This window comes from Staurois parvus, unplaced genomic scaffold (assembly GCF_062004578.1).
Source record: "Staurois parvus isolate SC_StPar_1 unplaced genomic scaffold, SC_StPar_1.0 ptg000719l, whole genome shotgun sequence".
Classification (NCBI taxonomy): domain Eukaryota; kingdom Metazoa; phylum Chordata; class Amphibia; order Anura; family Ranidae; genus Staurois; species Staurois parvus.
The window spans coordinates 7,848,167-7,868,918 of NW_028318515.1; the positions used below are offsets into that span (position 1 = coordinate 7,848,167).

The 20,752-nt window shown below is 42.7% G+C and overlaps 1 protein-coding gene across 3 annotated transcripts in view; it reads left to right on the forward strand.

The window, feature by feature from the left end:
* The window catches only part of GLT1D1 (glycosyltransferase 1 domain containing 1), a 190,066-nt gene that overhangs the window by 97,817 nt on the left and 71,497 nt on the right, over positions 1–20,752 (forward strand). For all 3 annotated transcript variants that reach the window (XM_089653721.1, XM_089653722.1, XM_089653720.1), the window contains 2 exons: positions 3,792–3,835; positions 8,026–8,146. In XM_089653721.1, coding sequence (XP_089509847.1) covers positions 3,792–3,835; positions 8,026–8,146 — 165 coding nt within the window. The remainder of the gene's footprint in view (positions 1–3,791; positions 3,836–8,025; positions 8,147–20,752) is intronic.

Consider the following 20,752-nt stretch of genomic DNA (forward strand, 5'->3'; position numbering starts at 1 on the left):
ATGGAAGACATACAAGACCACTGATAATCTCCCTCGATCTGGGGCTCCACACAAGATCTCACCCCGTGGGGTCAAAATGATCACAAGAACGGTGAGCAAAAATCCCAGGACCACAAAATGACCTGCAGAGAGCTTGGACCAACGTAACAAAGGCTACCATCAGTAACGCACTACACCGCCAGGGACTCAGATCCTGCAGTGCCAGATGTGTCCCCCTGCTTAAGCCAGTACATGTCCGGGTCCGTCTGAAGTTTGCTAGAGAGCATTTGGATGATCCAGAAGAGGATTGGGAGAATGTCATATGGTCAGATGAAACCAAAATAGAACTGTTTGGTAGAAACACAACTCGTCGTGTTTGGAGGAGAGAGAATGCTGAGATGCATCCAAAGAACACCATACCTACTGTGAAGCATGTAGGTGGCAACATCATGCTTTAGGACTGTTTCTCCGCAAAGGGACCAGGACAACTGATCCATGTACAGGACAGAATGAATAGGGCCATGTATCATGAGATTTTGAGTGCAAACCTCCTTCCATCAGCAAGGGCATTGAAGATGAAATGTGGCTGGGTCTTCCAACATGACAATGATCCCAAACATACCACCTGGGCAACGAAGGAATGGCTTCCTAAGAAGCATTTCAAGGTCCTGGAGTGGCCTAGCCAGTCTCCAGATCTCAACCCCATAGGAAACCTTTGGAGGGAGTTGAAAGTCCGTGTTGCCCAGCGACAGCCCCAAAACATCACTGCTCTAGAGGAGATCTGCATGGAGGAATGGGCCAACATACCAGCAACAGTGTGTGCCAACCTTGTGAAGACTTACAGGAAACGTTTGACCTCTGTCATTGCCAACAAAGGATATATACAGTGGGGATCGAAAGTTTGGGCACCCCAGCTAAAAATTTGTATTAATGTGCATAAAGAAGCCAAGGAAAGATGGAAAAATCTCCAAAAGGCATCAAATTACAGATTAGACATTCTTATAATATGTCAACAAAAGTTAGATTTTATTTCCATCATTTACACTTTCAAAATAACAGAAAACAAAAAAATTGCATCTGCAAAAGTTTGGGCACCCTGCAGAGTTAATATCTTGTACTGCCCCCTTTGGCAAGTATCACAGCTTGTAAACGCTTTTTGTAGCCAGCCAAGAGTCTTTCAATTCTCGTTTGAGGTATCTTTGCCCATTCTTCCTTACAAAAGTCTTCCAGTTCTTTGAGATTTCTGGGCTGTCTGTCACGCACGGCTCTTTTAAGGTCTATCCATAGATTTTCAATTATGTTGAGGTCAGGAGATTGTGAAGGCCATGGCAAAACCTTCAGTTTACGCCTCTTGATGTAATCCCCCGTGGATTTCGAGGTGTGTTTAGGATCATTATCCATTTGTAGAAGCCATCCTCTCTTTAACTTCAGCTTTTTCACAGATGGCATCAAGATACCATCCAAAGTTTGCTGAAATTTTATTGAATCCATTTTTCCTTCTACTCGTGAGATGTTCCCTGTGCCACTGGCTGCAACACAACCCCAAAGCATGATTGATCCAACCCCATGCTTAACAGTTGGACAGAGGTTCTTTTCATTAAATTCTGTGCCCCTTCTTCTCCAAACGTACCTTTGCTCATTCCGGCCAAAAAGTTCAATTTTAACCTCATCGGTCCACAGAACTTGTTTCCAAAATGCATCAGGCTTGTCTATATGTTCATTTGCAAAGTTCAAACCATGATTTTTGTGGTGAGGACGTACAAGAGGTTTTCTTCTGATGACTCTTCCATGAAGACCATATTTGTACAAGTATCTCTTTATAGTGGAATAGTGTACCACAACTCCAGTGTCTGCCAGATCTTTCTGGAGGGATCGTGCAGTCAAACGTGGGTTTTGAATTGTTTTTCTCACAATCCTGCGAGCTGTTCTGTCTGATATTTTTCTTGGTCTTCCAGATCTTGCTTTAACTTCCACTGTTCCTGATGACTGCCATTTCTTAATTACATTCCAAACAGAGGATATTGACATCTGAAAAAGCTTTGCTATCTTCTTATAGCCTTCTCCAGCTTTGTGAGCGTCAACTATTTTCAGTTTCAGTTTTCTAGACAACTGCTTAGAAGAACCCATGGTGCTGATTGTTGGGGCAAGGTCAGATAAGTCTGGGCATTTAAAACCTTTGAGATTGACATCACCTGGTCTTCCCAGACGATGATTGAGAACAATCCATGACACTGGCAGGTCTCAGCTTGGCAAAGGGGGCAGTACATGCTATAAATTCTGCAGGGTGCCCAAACTTTTGCAGACGCCATTTTTTTGTTTTCTGTTATTTTGAAAGTGTAAATGATAGAAATAAAATCTAACTTTTGTTGACATATTATAAGAATGTCTAATCTGTAATTTGATGCCTTTTGGATATTTTTCCATCTTTCCTTGGCTTCTTTATGCACATTAATACAACTTTTTAGCTGGGGTGCCCAAACTTTCGATCCCCACTGTAACAAAGTATTGGGATGAACTTTTGATATTGACCAAATACTTATTTTCCACCATAATTTGCAAATAAATTCTTTCCAAATCAGCCAATGTGATTGTCTGGATTTTTTTTTCTCATTTTGTCTCTCATAGTTTAGGTCTACCTATGATGCCAATTACAGGACTCTCTCATCTTTTTAAGTGGGAGAACTTGCACAATTGGTGGCTGACTAAATACTTTTTTGCCCCACTGTAGCTACTGCTTCTGATGCCTCCTCTGATATGCATGTTACATATCCTAGTAGGCATCATCTGCATTGAAGGAGCTGGCAGGTGTCATCAGGGATCCGGCTCTCTGACAGCTGTCCTCTGATGACATCAGAAGTGAAGATGGCGGCTGGGGATCTGGTTGTGCAGTATTATTAATATTATAATACAGGGTTTATATAGCGCCAGCAGTTTGCTCAGTGTGTTACAATATAAATGGAGACAATACAGCAACAATACAGTTCAATATAAGAGGGTTAGGAGGGCCCTGCTCCTGAGAGCTTACAATCCAGTAGGGGGGGCTGGTTGTACAAAAGGTAATAACTGTGGATGGACTGATGAGGAGTAGAAGATTTGATTATTAGCTGAAGGCAGGATTTGCTTCCCTGAAGAGATAGCTTTTTAGGGATCGCCTAAAAGTGAATGCAGCAAAGAAAGTTAAACCGTACTTGTGATTACAGTTACAGGTTACAGGAACACAGATTTGGAGCACTTTATTCTAAACACTTCAAGTAGAGGACTCTTTAAGTGTTATATTAGTCTTTAGTAAGTGACTGTTTAAGTTTCATATTAAAGTGGTTGTAAACCCATACATATAGCCAGTGAAGTGATTGGCCTAAGTTCTACCTGTTTATCTGCAGCTCTCTGTCCTCTACAGTTGTTGAAAGTGCAGAATTTAAAGCTTGTGTGAGCTTTCAGAAAACAAGGTCAGGTAGCAGGAGTTACACATTGCAGAGCTTGGCGAGGAAAGCTCTGAGAGCTGATTGAAGGAATGGGACAACCTTTCTTCATGGTGCACATACTGAGGCTGTCAATCACAGGCTGTGTGCTGGAAATCCCTCCCTCCCTCACCTTTTTTTTTTTTTTCCTTGGTGTCAGGAAAACCTGCCAAAATTACCTCATACAGATAGCAAAGGAACAAGGCAGCAGACAGAAATGACACTTAGTGCTCTGGATTGAGACAAGTACACACTATAGAGAAATGTGCTATGTTCATATTTCATGTCAGAGGGTTTAACCACCTTATAATTTTTTTGCCATCTTGCTTAGTTTTCCTACTTTTATTTTTGCAGGTCGACCCACTGTTTACTAATGAAGTCAAAGCAAAGCTCAGCAAGTAAGTATGTTAAACATGTCATTCTTTCCATCTTTATTGAATTAGTCATGTACAGGCCAGGTCTGCTTAGCTCTGTAATCATTTGCCTAAATCTATCAGGATTAAGTCATACACCTGCATATTTGAACATGAGAATCCAGCTGTTTGATGCATCTACTTCCACCAGATACTATTAAACAGTTGTGGCAGAGACTTAAATCACAAAGTATTAACACAAGTATAAGGAGGTTTATTCAAGCCATGTGACTGTATCGAATCTCTTTGGACTGTCCCTTTTTGTTTTATTCAAGCCATGTGACTGTATCGAATCCCTTTGGACTGTCCCTTTTTGTTTTATTCAAGCCATGTGACTGTATCGAATCCCTTTGGACTGTCCCTTTTTGTTTAACCACTTGACCTCTGGAAGATTTACCCCCTTCCTTGACCAGGCCATTTTTTGCGATACGGCACTGCATTATTTTAATTGACCACTGTGCGGTCATACAATTCTGTACATAAATGAAATTTATGTCATTTTTTTTTACCACAAATAGAGATCGCCTCTGGGTTTTTTATTTTTTGCACCATACAAAAAAAAAAGACCGAACATTTTGAAAAACAATATTTTCTACTTTCTGCTATAAATTTATCCAATAAAAAAATAAAAAATCAAATAGCTTCATAAATTTAGGCCAATATGTATTCTGGTGCATATTTTTGGTAAAAAAAAAATTTCAATAACCGTATATTGATTGGTCTGAGCAAATTTTTTTGTGTCTACAAACTTTGGTATATATACTAGACTTTTTATTTTATTTTTTTACTAGTAATGGCAGTGATCAGCGACTCATAGCAGGACTGCGATATTGCAGTGGACAATCGGACACGGACACTAACTGACACTTTGTGGGAACCAGTGACACTAATACAGTGTTCAGTGCTAAAAATATGCATGGACACTGTACTAATGACAATGGCTGGGAAGGGGTTAAACATCTAGGGTGATCAAGGAGAGTTAACTGTGTGCTTAGCTAAGTGTAATTGGTACTGTGTGTGCTGCTTTCACTTGGTAATGTGTTGGATTCTATTCTGTGCTCTGCAGGGAAAGAAAATCCAGCACATTGGTGCTGACAGGACACAGCTCTGCCTTGTTTACATAGGCAGAGCTTTGTTCTGTCAGTCTCCCAGATGATCGGCGGGTGCCGGCGTTCATCCATTGACTGGCACCCACTGATCGGCTTCTGCTTTGACAAATCAAAGCAGAAGTGTTACATGCGTGCACCCATACCAGGAAGTGCAGAATCACGTTTATATATAATAAACGTAATTCTGCACAGCTTGGCTGCCCTTGTAGCAGTATATCTGCTATGGGGCGGTCGGCAAATGGTTAAATAAGGATCCTTATACTGGTGTGTTAGCTTTGCGAATTGAGCTTATTAGTTAGCTTCTTTGGTGTTCAATATGCTGGACTTGTTGGCATTAGATTACTAACAGAACTAGGTCCTAATCAATATTAATCATCCTTTCTTATATACTGTAGATTTAACCAATTAGATATCCAATGAAGCAGGTTCAAGTTAAAATTGCAACCTTTGAGAATGATTGGACAAATAATGAATACCTGCACTTGCTTTTTAGAAAAAAAAACATTCCAACTTAAACTGAAAATATTTGATCTATAGTAAAAAGAAAGGTTTGATGTTCCATATCAAAAATACTGAAAGTTCTAAGGCTATGTTGACATCTGTGTGGGTGGTTCCCACTGCGGGTCCGCACCCGTTCCCGCAGCCTGTGTTTTAGGAGGCGTGACAGCCCATTCAAATGACTGGCCTACCGTGTCTGCGCAAAACATGAACCTAGCCTAATAGAACACTGATCACATGATTGCGAAAAAAGTTGGAAGGCAGGGCTTGTTGCTTGTGAATCTTTAGAGCTGAACTCTAGGAATGATTGTTTTTTAAAAATTACATTTGTCCTGTTTTGTCATGGGTTTCTGGGGGCTGCAGAAATTCACTGTAGTAGCCTTTGTTACATATGGTCTGGTCTCAGGTGCTGCTAAAGCGACTTGCCATCTGTGTACTGACTGGATTGCTCACTCAGCACCTCCACCATTCAGCGAACATCTTGTATTTTTTTCAATGACCATAAGGCATTTTTTCAGTGGATGTGGTAGAGAGGGGGATTAGTTGATGTCACAATCTTCGCCTCATTGTCACACCTTATATTCATTGAAAAAAAAAAAATTGAAGATGTTTTCTGAATGGCGAAGGCGCCAAACGAGTGATCTGTTCCATCTGTGCCTGTCTTTAACCTGTGTTCAGAATATGATGGCAAGTTGCTTGAGCAGCACCCAGAGCAGATCATGTATGTAGCACAGGCTGCTATAGTGATATTCTGCATCCCCAGCGGCCCTCTCCATGGGAGATATGAAGAATTAGATGTAGTCAAGCTAGACCAATGTAAGTAAAAAAAAAAAGAGTCATGGAGTTAGCCTTAATCTTGCAAGCATCACCAAACCTTAGGCCCGGTTTACTCTGATGTGGTGCAGGATTCGCAGTGAATTCTGTGCGTTTCCTGCACCGCAACAGAATCGCACTTCCTTTATGGGAAGTGCTGCAGGTGTCAATGTTAAGTTAATGACACCCCCAAAACGGTTTGCAACATGCAGTGTGCGATTGGCTGACTCGCATGGGTTTGATCACCCATGCAATCTGATTCCAGTGTGAAAAAAAAAAGGGTCCTGCTCCATTCCTGCAGGTGCCATTGTGCGATTTGAGTCATACAAAATGAATGGGCTCAAATTGAACAAAGAATCACATGATTTGAATAGGAAAGCAGTGCGATTTCTGCCCAAATCACATGTGGTTTCCTGTACTACATCAGTGTGAACTTGCCTTTAAAGAGGATCTTCACCCTATAAAAACAATTTAAAAGTCAACAGCTACAAATACTGTAGCAGCGGACTTTTAAAAAAAACAAACAATTACCTGTCACAGGATCCAGCGATGTCCTCACCCAGCCCAGCTCTTTGCACGTCTTCGGGTCCAGGTGCCAGAATCTCAGCTGTGTGTAGCTGCTTGTGACTGCTTGCGGTTTCACAGCCGGCTGCCCACTGCACATGTGTAAGCTGCACTGCACCCCACGAATGGTCCTGCACTTTCCTGGGACCTGCAACGTGTCCCAGGAGGCTGTGGATAGAGGTGAAGGGAGTGCAAATTAGCCGGTACCTGATAAAATCAGGTACCCACTCCTCCCCCCCTCAAAAAAAGACATTCCAAATATTGGAGGGGGGGGGGGGAGGAAAATCCATACTTCCCCTTGTGGATGAAGTTCTGCTTTAAGTAGAACTATAGGCAAACCTTTTTTGTATTATAGATAGAGTAATGGAGCGTTAGAACTCCTTTCAGGTTTTTTTTTTTCCTATGTGTCCCATTGAGGAGATTTCCCTGCACTTCCTGTACCATAGAGCGGAAATCTCTGCAAATTAAGGGAATCCCTTGGGAACCCTCAGGTCACCAGAACAAGTGTCCCTGTTAGAAGATTTCCCCTCTATTCATTTTCATGGGACAGCTCAAAATGTGGGGTTTTCTTTTACTTTCAATGATCATGATAAACAGGACAAATAGGGAGAGTGAATCTCCCTAATGCAGCAATAAAAACCTAATAGGTGTTCTAGTCCATCTCCAGTCTATCCAAAAACTAAAAAAAAAGTTTGCCTTTAGTTGCACTTTAATGTATATAATGTATTTTTTTTCCTCACATAGTTTTTCATTTGCAAACATTACAGTTTCTCATTTCTTTAGACATGATTTTAGAGCATAAAATCCACATCTAAAATGCTACACACTACGGGAAACCATACCATTCAGAAAAACTGCTGCTTGCTGGGATTCATTGTAATGGTCATATCATCATATTGATAATAAGGAACAAAGGACTGCATGCTTATTAGGATGTTGAGATATTCTGAAATGTTCTTCATTGATCTAACCTACTGTGCCAAAGTCAATGAAGCCTATGCTGAAAGTCAGCCCTGATCCTCATGGCTTTTGAAACCTTGTAAAGAGTGGTTTTGTGTGAATGGATGCCTAATAATTGTGCTTAAATTCATTTTTCACTTACTTAAAATGTGTAATGTAGAAACATTTTATACTTTGTCCGTTTAAAAGGTCAATGAGTCTCTGAATAGTACTGTATTCCTGTTTTGTCAGCCTTGATGGAGTTCATCTAATTGAAGAAATTCCACAAGCAGATCTCCAGGCTGTAATAAAGAAAAGTTTTGCGGTGGTAAACAGTTCAGTGTCTGAAGGGATGTCAGCAGCGATTCTTGAGGTAGGAGGTATCATATATTATGTCCGAACTAGAAAATAATAAAGAAGACATTAAATAATGTGTACAAAGTATTTTACATTAAGAGTAGTGCAGTAAGCATTGTCGCATATTTTTTTTGATAAATGGTTGAAATCACCGAACTGTTTTTAATGGCTCACAGATATGTGGCTTGTATTAATATGGCATGCTGGGCTTGCTAAAAAGTAAGACTAGCACTCCTTAATGTAGCAAAGACTTAACCTGTTAATCCACAAGTTAAGTACCGCATTTTTCGCTCCATACGACGCACCTGACCATAAGACGCGCCTAGGTTTTAGAGGAGAAAAACGAGAAAAAAAATATTCTGAACCAATGGACTGCAGACACAGTACAGGGGATGACCAGAGACTGCGGACACAGTACAGGGGATGACCAGAGACTGCGGATATAGGACAGGAGATGACCAGAGACTGCGGACATAGTACAGGAGATGGACCAGAGACTGCGGACACAGTACAGGAGATGACCAGAGACTGCGGACATAGTACAGGGAATGACCAGAGTCTGCGGACATAGTACAGGGAATGACCAGAGACTGTGGACATAGTACGAATGACCAGAGACTGCGGACAGTAAAGGAGATTACCAGAGACTGCGGACCTTGGTGGCGGCAGAAATACCGGACCGACCGCTTTACATTCGCTCCATAAGACGCACTGACATTTTCCCCCCTTTTTGGGGGGGAAAAAGTGCGTCTTATGGAGCGAAAAATACGGTAATTGGCATCTTAGTGTTTCAATGGACAGTTAAGTTACCTCCAGAGTACATAAAGGTAAGTGGGTGCTCTGGTTTGAAGAGACCATAGCTCTTTCCCTTAAAAATATCTTCCTCTGGTTGTTAGTGCTACACTATGTAATAAAAAATAGTATTTTTAAATGTATAATACTATTGTAGTGCACACGGTGCATATCTGTGGTTTGGTTAATGTTAAAGTGTTGATCACATGTAATGCAAGTCACAAAAAATATGTTATACTTCCCTGCTCTGTGCAATGGTTGCAGTGGCCTTGAACCTCCTCTACTGAAGTTTCTCACTGGTGCTGTCTGCTCCTCATTTTCTCTGTCTGCCCCCATAGCAAGAGCTTGCTATGGGGGCAGATGTGTGGGTTTGATCCCAAGTCAGGCTGCATGCATCTGTAAACAAACAAAGTACGGCTCGGCCCTGTTAACCCCCCCCCCCCCAATCCCTTCTCACAGGATTTGACTAACAGCAGCAGGAGCCAGTGCTGCCAAGTCTCCTGTGAGAAGAGAAAGAGCAGAGAAACCTGCTGCAGATGGGCTCAGCTCTGTATCAAAATCGAGGTCAGGTAAGTATTTAAGATGGGGCTGGGAGAGAGCAACTGTTGAAGGTTTTTACCTTATTGCAGATAATGCAGTACCCATTTATGCCTGAGGTTGACATTTTTTGAATTGTGAAAATTCAGACCTCGGCGGTGACCTTGAGTAGTAGGTTATAAATAACTCCCACATCACTATGTACCAATAATGGAACGTTGGGCATTAATGGGTTAAGGTAAAAATGACTTTTGTAGGGCTACCCCTTTAGGCGAGATTAATACAGGTTCTTTACCAAACAGTGCAGAGGTAGCCAGGCACATGGCAACATATTACTCACTCTGGCTCAATGATCAGTCTAGGGGGTGTCTTTTAGGCTTTTTATTGATGAATAATTTGGGATTGGATGTAGGGTGATTTGGGATACTCCAGCTTCACCAAATATACGCAGGAGGACATTTCTCTATGTTGCAAACTTCAGGGACAGATCTTCTGCTCAGCTCATAGTACAGTCCTCCCATGAAAGACTAGTAGAGGTCAGAGGTATGTACCCCTCAGGAGGGGAACTACTGTACATAACCCAAGTTCAGAGAGGAACTACTTAGCCAAAACTTAACGTAAAAACATGGCATAAAACAAAACTAAAGTGGGCTAGTTGGGGTGTACCTCTCAGTAGAGGAACTATATAGCCCAGCAATCCCAACAGTACACAGTCATCAGGATCTTGTAGTAAAGCAGTACTCACAAGGCCAAGGAAGCAGCTGTGCCCCTTAAGCTTCCTCCAGGTGCCTTCCAGTGAGGGTATGCGAACAGGATCCTCAGGTGAAGTTCGTGGTGTCACGGATAACTTCCAGATGCAAGCCTTCCAGCTCTGCCCAGCTGGGACCTTGATGAACGACTGCTGGAGTCAGGAAAGCTGATGCAAGTGGGGGTAGCAACCCCCCACCTAGATGGGTGGATTCAATGAGGGAAAGGAAAACCCTGCTTCTCTGAACCCAGTCCATTCATATGCCTCTCCAACCACCTTCTGGGCACACCTCCTCAGTGATTGGCTGGAGCACTATAAATATTCAGGCTGAGATTTGCCTTGCTCAGCCCTCTATGTTCCAGAAGCCTCTGGAAGATAGGGCAGTGCAATCACACCTACAGTCTGTGAGACTCAGAACTGCCAAAAACATTCAATAACTGCTCTACTGGTTACAGAGGAGCCAAAAAGAAATAACTTGGCCTACAACCTATCAACCCTACTAGGAGGGTGCTACACATGTTAACCACATTCAGGAACAAAGGTCCCGTTACTAAAGAAGAAAAGGTCAATGTGGTTGTTCAGGTCATGTGTGCCATTTGTTCATTAAATGCAAGTCCTTGCAATGTTTGTGTAATTCTACATACATTCTGTGATGTAAGATGCTGGTTATCACCACTGCAAACAGAAGAAAGTACAGTAACATGACCTGGCACCAAGGTTTAAAGTCCATTTGGGTGAATAACAATTGTAATATGAATAAATATTAAACATGCATATATTTTGCTGTTCTGTTGTGTTTATCTATACAGTAGTAGATGTCCTGCCAGCTAAATAGCAGAAATGCAACAATGAGTGAAGTTATATAATAAAAAAAAAAGAAAAGTATGTTTATCCATATGACCAGTGGTTATACCGGGATGATGCCTGCAGGTATCATCCCAGTATTAAAATGTTGCTATATAGCCACTCAATCACTTCTACAGGCAGTGTAAGGGGATGCCCCCTCACCACATTTCTTGGGCTTTTCCGTCCTATCGTGGAGCCTGGAAATGCAGGACTGGACTGGCAGCATCTGCAGCAGTGAACAGAGTGAGAGGAACTGCCAGTGTTTCTCTCTCTTGTAGTACTGCCTGGACCTTGAAGAAGGGGACATACCCCGAAAGCTTGTCCTCAAAAGTGTATGTTAGTGCAAATAAAAAAAAGTATCACGTCAGTACTCAATTATTTCTCTCTCTTGTGAAACCTCTGTGAAAATGTAAAGCACTCCTGTCTCCCTTTGCTCTTGTGCAAAGGCGAACTCCCACGCCATTCCCACACGCTTAAGTAAACGGTAATAGCAGTACACATATGAGGTATCACCGCGAACGTCAGAGCAAGACCAGTAATTCAAGGGCCAGACCTTATCTGCAACTCTAACCTGTTCACCTGTAAAGGTTTTTAAAGCGTTGCCTATGGATAATTTAATATAATGTAGTTTGTCACCGTTCCATGGGCATTTTATTTGCCATGTAGAAATATCATTTCTACCAAAAACAGTGATTGATCAGGTTAGTGATGTCTGACTGCTATTATTTTGAACACAACTGTATATATACATACATACAGATAGGTCCATATATATTTGGACACAGGCACAATTTTTATACTTTTGGCTGTGTATGCCACCAGAATAAAGTACAACTAAATAATCTAAATGAATTTGAAGTGCAGATTTTCAGCTTTAATTCAAGGGGTTGAACATAAATTTCAAATACAAATTTTAGAAACTGCAACCATTTTTATACACAGTCCCTCCATTGTCAGGGGCTCAAATGTAATTGGACAAATAATGTTCATTTTTAATATGTAGTTGAGGATCTATTACTGGCAATGACTGCCTGAAGTCTGGGTTTCCTGCTTTCTGATGCTGTGCCAGGCTCTAACTGCAGCTGTCTTCAGTTTTTCTTTGTAGGTCTTTCTGCCTTTAGTTTTGCCTTCAGCAAGTGAAATGCATCCTCAATTGGGTTGAGATCAGGTGATTGACTCGGCCATTGCAGAATGTTCCACTTCTTTTCCTTCAAAAGCTCCTGGGTTGTTTTTGCAGTGTGTTTTGGATCATTGTCCATCTGTACTGTGAAGCGCCATCCAATCAACTTTGCTGCATTTTGCTGAATCTGACAGTATATCTCTAAACACTGCAGAATTCATCCAGCTGCTTCTGTTTTCTGTCACATCATCAATAAACACCAATGACCCAGTGCCACTGGAAGTCATGCATGCCCATGCCATCACACTGCCTATATGATATTTGTATTAAGCTCGGCTCAATTGTTTGTGCTAGTGCAGAGCGAGCAGTGCCATTATTTGGCCACATGCTCCACTCTGTGTAATACAGTTCCCATAGATATGATTGTGTCTGCATGTACATGTTTAGTCCATCTTGGGAGCAATTCAGGAGAGGGTGGCTACGTTCACATACACAAGGGGGTAAACAGAATGAATGAAGCAGCCCTAGAAGAGGAAGTCTGAAAACAGTAGAAAAAAACTTGCATTTGAGAGATGTAACAAACGAAAAGAGAAATAGAAGGTACTTTCTATTTAAATTTAGACATATTGTATTTATTTTATTTTGTAAAATAGTGAGTTAGGGTCCATTCACACCAGATGCGGTTGGACTGTGCTGAGCAGTTATTCCAAAACAGTCCCACTGTATGACAAGGCAAAATGCCTTGTCTCCCGTGTGCCCGATTCATACCATTGCGTTGCAGTGGTGTGCGGATATAGTGAGCTGAAAGAGTAGTGCATGCACTACTTTTTTCAGCGCAGCGTGAGGCACCGCACAGAGGCCAATTGAACTTAATGAAGAAAAAAAAAAAAAAAAGGAATGGTGCGATACAGATTGGTGATTCCTGCCGGACCGCACCGCACACCAACTGCTGCATTATAAAACTGTGGCTGATGTGAATAGACCATAAAAGATGTTACTGCCCTTGCTTGTGTCACACAAATTCCTCATTGGTTGCATGGCATGGCAAATCACACCCGGGGTCTAAGGCCTCATGTACACTGGATGTTTTTTCAGCTGTTCCTAGGAGTTTAGAGGAAGAAAGAAAAAAACTGCCAACTCCCGCTGCTGCCTCAGCCAGTCAGGAGTGAGAGTCCCCTGAGAACCAAGGCTCTTGTGGTCATCGCTAAATCGGGATGGGGTGCTGATAAATGTTGGGGGGGGGCTGCTACACACAGAAGGTGTTTTACCTTCATGTATAAAATGCGTGAAGGAAAAAAACCTTGAGCCTTTATAACCACTCCAAATGTACTGAATATTTTTTGGCTTTTAACCACTTCCCATCTGGAGTAACTTTAGCAGCAGCAGCTGAAGAGGATAAGGGGAATTTGGCCAATTTCTATAAATACATAAATGGTTTATATAGTAAACTTTATGCAGAATTATTCTCTTCAGGGTCACTGCAAATAATAAGGGGTTGTGTTTGAATGAAAAGTGGTTTACCTTCCACATAAGGAAGGCTTCTTCACAGTAAAAGCTGTTAAAATGTGGAATAGTTCTAGCCATTTCAGTACATTGGTTTAAAAAAAGGCTAGATATGGTTCTAATTGCACAGAATATAACTGGTTACTATTATATATAAATGATAATGCTGTTGTTGATCCAGGGGAATATTCAGTAGCCTTAATGGGTTTGTAAAGGATTTTTTCCCTGTTGGAGCAAATGAGCCATGCTTTATAGGGGTTTTTTTTTTTTACCTTCCTCTGGATCATATATTGATTTGGAGTTCTTTGCAGATTTTGATGTCTTTATTAGATCATTTTTTAGTGTTGGTTGAACTTGATGGATTTGTGTCATTTTCAACCTAACTATAACTATGTACCTATACATTCCTATTATAAATTAAAGCCTGTTTTTTATGTTATGATTCTGTGTGAGTGAGAATCTATCATTTTATGGAAATATTAGGATCATCAATTTGTGTTATTTTAAAGTGGTTTCAAACCCAAAATCAAGACTATAATGTGTTACAGCTTACCAGCCGTTGGATGTGGTGGATTCGTTGGGGTTTTTTTTAGGCATTTTTTCCCGTTTTCACCTGGTAATCTGACCAGTAACACACTTATTGTTTTAGGCTAAGTTCACATCTGTGCGGCTCTGCGAGCCACGGTTTGCATGGGCACAGCAGCCCAATCATTTGAATGGACTGTCATGTCTCCTGAAACGCAGGGAAAAGGTCCCTGCCTCATTTATTAAATCGCAGCCTGCGCTGGAGCCACAAGTGCAGTGCAGTTCCCTGAGCAGGAGCGATTTCCAGTGCATGTGGTAGCATTAACCACTTGCTGACCGCAGATAGCTGAATGTCGGCTTCACTGCGGCCGGTCAGTTCTGGGAGGGCATCATATGACGTCCTCTCATCTTCCCAGAACATGCTCTCCTGCGCGCCCCTGGCGATCTCCATGATCACTGTGTCCTACGGACACAGCTGATCACGTGATATGGTAAAAGGACAATCACTGCAGCCTTTTACCACGTGATCAGCCGTGTACAATGACGCACTGATCATCAGGAAATGAAATTGCCGGTTGTCGGCTGCACTTTTCCTCACAGCTGTTGTCAGGGGACAGATCGGCACCTATCATCAGGGCACTGATGATCAGTGCCCAGCAGTGCCACCCACAAGTGCCCAGCAGTGCCACTCACCTGTGCCCAGCAGTGCCCACCAGTGCCACCCACCAGTGCCCATCAGTGCAGCCCAGCAGTGCCACCCATCAGTGCCCAGTAGTGCCACCAGTCAGTGCCTCCTGTCAGTGCCGCCTATCAGTGCCAGCTCATCAGTGCCCGCCTATCAGTGCCCATCAGTGCTGCCTATCAGTGCAGCCTCATCAACGCACATCAGTGAAAGAGAAAAATTACCTGTTTGCAAAATTTAATAATAGAAACATAGAAAAACTTTTTTTTTTCAAATTTTTTTGCTCTTTTTTTGTTTACAGCTTAAAAAATGAAACACAAAGCGGTGGGAAAATACCACCAAAAGAAAGCTCTATTTGTGTGAAAAAATGATAAAAATTTCATATGGGTACAATGTTGCATGACCACGCAATTGTCATTCAAAGCGCTACAGCGCTGAAATCCTAAAATTGGCCTGGTAAGGAAGGGGGTATAAATGCTCAGTAGGCAAGTGTTTAATGGCACCCGCACACATCTCCTGCATTTTTCTGTGTGGGTGGTTAGAGGTGCATTCCCGCAGCGGCAATCACCCTCACAGATGTGAACCTATCCCTCTTCCCCGAAATAACTATACTTAAATTCATTTAAATTTAAATAATGACACACACAATATTTCTTCTTTTGGCATGAAATTTAAACCGCGACACTTTTGTTGGTAATTCACATAACATAAATTAAATTTGCAAAATAATTTATTCAAAACTCTTACACTTTAATTATCAACCATGAATAAGCTTGCTCAGTCATTAAGAACTCGAGCTATCTGAAATAATTCTATCAATAAGTCCCCCTTTTCTATAGAAAAGGTGACACAAACCACATAAATAGTGCCTTGCGACAAGGGAAGGAGGGTGGGGACAATGCCGGACACCTGCTGGGACTGCGCAGACTCCCGCTCCTCTGTGACAGGCTCTGTTCGTCTGCTTTTCTTCTGCCAGCGCTTCGCTCTGTTCAGTTCTCCATCCCTTCTTCTGTATCTTCCCGCTCTTGCTCCTGCCGCTCTTTTCCTTTAGCTGCTGTCAGGGCTCCGGGTATGACCAGAGGTGTGTGGACTGACACAGGGAAACGCAGGCTTCAGATATAGTATAAACAATATAATTTATTTAAGACTAAACAATACATAAACGCAGTGCAAGACTAAACATAAACACAGTGCAAACAAACCAAACCAAAACCCCCAACAGATAACAAAAGAACAATACTAAGCGTAGTCGGGCAGGCCGGGTCGGTAGCAAACAGGCAGGCAAGGTACAAAGGAGCAGGCAGAGCGTAGTCAGACGGGCCGGGTCAGGAACAATCAGGCAGACAAGGTACAAAGGAGCAGACTGGAGAGTGGTCAGGAATAGCAGAGGTCAGGACAGGCGGAGTTCAATCAGAGTCAGGGATCAAGCAGGATCAGACAGGAAGCAGACAGGATGCAGGTACAGGGGCTCTTGGGAAAACATACACCAAGGCCCTGATCACAGGCCTGGCCATTCCTTATATGCACCTTCTGCAATCAGCCTCAGGTGTTTTGGCTGACTGCAGGAGTGAGCCTCTGGTTGCTGAGAGCACCCGCTGGCCAGTCCTGGTACTGCAACCCACAAGGCAGGTGAGTCCCACCACTATTGGCGAGTCCATTCCTGACAGCTGCCATCTCAAGGCAGCGCCACAGCCATTCTTCTCCTCCGCTGCTCCCGGCTCGCTCCAAAACTTGCCTCATGGGGGTCTTCATGGTCAGAATTAGCGTAAACGGGCTCCTTATTATTACAGCTTCCTGGAGCCCGTTGACCAACTCTGACTAACTACGAGAAATCTGTTACAGAGTGCCCTTTATATAAGGAGCCCCTAAAATTCCAGAATGTTCCAGGTCACATGATTTTTCCCGCTTTTTCCAAGGTCACGTGGTTATTCTCTCTTCGCTTTTTTCCCTGTCAGATTTCTTAAAGGGGCCCTAACCTAATTCCTTCCTATTCCTGAGGAGAATTTGTTTTTTTTTTTAAATCAACCACTTCCCATCCGACCGCTGCATATAAATGGCCGGACGGTGGCAGTGCAGGGGCGGGTTGCCGTTCATAAACGGCACCCGCCACTTTGGATTGTGTACGCTCTCTGGGAGCACGCAGCACCACGATCCGGTGCCCGCTGTGTCCTCCGGGACACAAGGACCTGTGTGAGGTCCCAATCATGTGGTCACTGATTGGCCAATCAGTGATCACAGGATTAGGTGTAAGCAAGATTTCACTTCTGATATCATTGCTTACTACGTGTGAAATCTGTGAATGATCATAGAGGTCACTTGGTGTAAGGCTATGCACAAGAGCCTTGTACCATGTGACAAGCTGTGACTAATCACAGCTCACACAGTATTTCTCAATGGCTGCAAGAATGCAGCCAGAGAGGAGAAATGATTGCTTTTACAGCCTTTATGGTTGTAAAAGCAATCAGTGTAAAAGAAAAAATCTTCAGCACCCCCCCACAAGTAGTACAGTGTCACTATGGTGACACTGTACTGCTAGGGTGGCACTATGGTAAAAAAACATAAATAATAATAAAAAAATAAAATAAAAATGTAGAAAAAAAATGTTTTAAATGATAATTTTTGGTTATAAACTAATTTGTTTTTGTTTTTTTTTTTACTAAAAAGATAACTGAATACATTTTGGCCAAGATTTATGAAGAAAGATTATTTATTTGCTAAATTTTATAAGAAAAACAGTTTTTTTTCAAAATTTTTGGACTTTTTCATTTAAATGGCAAAAAAAACCAAAAAAACCCAGTGGTGAATAAATACCACCAACATAAAGTTTTATCTGTCTCAAAAAAATGCTAAAAAAATTCATATGGGTACAGTGTTGCATGACCGCGCAATTGTCATTCAAAGTGTGACAGCACTGAAAGCTGAAAATTGGCCTGGGCAGGACGAGGGTAAAAGTGTTCGGACTTGAAGTGGTTAGTAAGGGATGGCGTCTGCATGCCCATGCTTTCGGGCTCATATGTTAGAGCTCTCGTTCTTCATTCTGAATGTAGTAAAGCAGACACCATTGGACAGCATCATTGTCAGCCTGGGGGAGAGGAGTGTTAGATGTACTAGCAAATTTAGGCTTCATTCACATGGCCGTAAAAATTATACACAGGTTTTTTAGGAGAAACGTTCCTGAGTAATGAACAGTAAAATACTTGTGTATAGATGCATTTAAACACGTACAGATCCATATGCGTACATAACTTGTTTTTATGATCATTTATTTTTCCCCTTTGTTTAGACTTAATTTACGGGCGTATACTTGCATTTATATTAAGTGTTCTTGCATGGCAAGACCACTTACTGTTATCTCACATATATATTCTTATTATTATAGCCAAATTTACCACCCTAACTCCTCCCACAGTTTTTACACTACATAGACAGTAATATACCGAAACGTGCGGATTGTTCCCGATTGGTGTGCTATTACTTTGTGGAACGTTTCGCCGAATGGTGCACAAAATATCAGCGTTTTTGTGGTGAAATTGGTCCCATAGGAATGAATGGTGGAATGTTCAAAACTAGAGTGGGAGCTGACAAAAGCTAGAGTTTGAGCTGAAAAATCAGGACATGATTTCTAAACTGCCATCACTCCCTCATTTTCAAGCCCACCTACAAAAATCTTATATCAAAACGTTCAGCTATCCCTGCTGCCACTAAAAATGTCCACGGCTAAGCCATAGTCCTGATAGTTTTCACAATATGACCATTTGTTTGCAACTCACGCCGCCCATTGACATTCATTGAAAGTCCACTCTAGCCACCTCAAATCTGAAGGGCAATTTCTAAATTGTGACTGCGCCTTCATTTTTAATACTTCCGAAATGTAGGTCTGGGTCTTGTGATTCTCACAATATAAAGCTCTTCTCTGTAGGATGTATAGTTTTTAAACTACAACCGTTTGAAGATTGCAACCGCCAGTGAAGTGAGCAAGTTGGAGCAGTTTGTTTTTAACCACTCTTATCTGCCCTTGCTGTAGAGTGAGTTGCCATAGGAACCCAGGTGTGTGAGAAGGCAAGAACACTTCACACAATTTCCCCAGAAATTGTAGCTTTTCTAGTTATTATTATTATACAGCAGTGGTTCTCAACCTTCTTAATGCCGCGACCCTTTAATACAGTTCCTCATGTTGTGGTGTAATTTTGCAGTGGGAGGAGTAGTGCCACATCATTGGTGTCAGTGAGAAGAGTAGTGCCACATCACTGATGTCAGTGGGTGGAATAGTGTCCCATCGTTGGTATCAGTGGGAGGAATAGCGTCCCATCATTGGTATCAGTGGGAGGAATAGTGCCACATTGTTGGTGTCAGTGGGAGGAATAGTGCCCCATCATTGGTGTCAGTGTGGGAGGAATAGTGCCCCATCATTGGTGTCAGTGGGGGGGGGGTAGTGCCCCATCGTTGGTGTCAGTGGGGGGAGGAATAGTGCCCCTTCGTTGGTGTCAGTGGGGGGAGGAATAGTGCCCCATCGTTGGTGTCAGTGGGGGGAGGAATAGTGCCCCATCGTTGGTGTCAGTGGGGGGAGGAATAGTTCCCCATCGTTGGTGTCAGTGGGGGGGGGGGGGGGGGGAGGAAATAGTGCCCCATCATTGGTGTCAGTGGGAGGAATAGTGCCCCATCATTGGTATTAGTGACACCAATGATGGGGCGCTATTCCTCCTACTGACACCAATGATACTTACCTTGCTGACTCTTGCTCCAGCCTGGGCTTGCTCCTTCCCTTTCCCATCTACAGCCAGCATACCTGGCTGCAGCAGCACCATCTGCATGCTGCAGACACTTACCTGTCAGCTGTCTTCCTTCTCCGGCCGCGCCCTTGCTCGATCTTCTTTGATCTTCGCGCTGCTGCTCGGCTCCTCCTCCTCGCCGGTGATTGGCCGCCTGTGTGCCTCTCCTGAGCTACAGTTCTGGCGGCCAATCACTGGCGAGGAGGCGGAGCTGTTGAGTGATCCCGGGGATGTGGCAAGATGACAGGGGCGGCATGTCATCCCGCGCACACATCACGGTCCAGGGAAATGTGGGTGTATCTGCATGTGGGCGGACCCGCCTGGAGACTGATAGAGGAGCGGTGTCTCGGTTCCTAAGACCATCGGAAATATGTGTTTTCCGATGGTCTTTGGAGACCTCTGTGAAAGGGTTGTTCGACCCCCAAAGGGGTCGCGACCCACAGGTTGAGAACCGCTGTTATACAGGATTTATATAGCACCAACAGTTTGCTCAGCGCTTTACAATATAACGGGAGACAATACAGCAACAATACAGTTCAATACAAGAGGGATAGGAGGGCCCTGCTCCTTGGAGCTTACAATTTAAGAGATATATATGTGTAAGTGCATAAATTGCATGTTCTTAGACGCAGATTTTTGGATTCTGTGTTATGGATCTGAAAGCAGCTCATGTTTATGCACCTGTGTGAATGTCCCCTTTGAAAGCAATGGGTCTGTGTTCAGATCCATAATTAAAAAAAAAACTGAAATATGCGTATTGTTACAGCCCTGTGAATGAAGCCTAATAATTGTTTGCTTTTGGGTGTAATACCACTTTACGTATTACACACCACTGTTGTACTTGGACCGACAATCACCAATATATTTGGATTGGCAGTTAAAGCATTAGGTGATTTAACATGCAAATTTAGTTGGAATTATAATCCCTTTTCCAGTTTGAAACAAATTACCTAGGAATGTGTCAAAGCCATCACTTGCCACATGCTATGCCTCCTCCATCCAGAATGCAGTAGTTGATGCCTTGTGTACTGGCAAAGACAAATGAGTGTTCGTCAAGCTTTGTAGTGGGTTCTGTTTGCTCATATGAGGGGATTATAGGC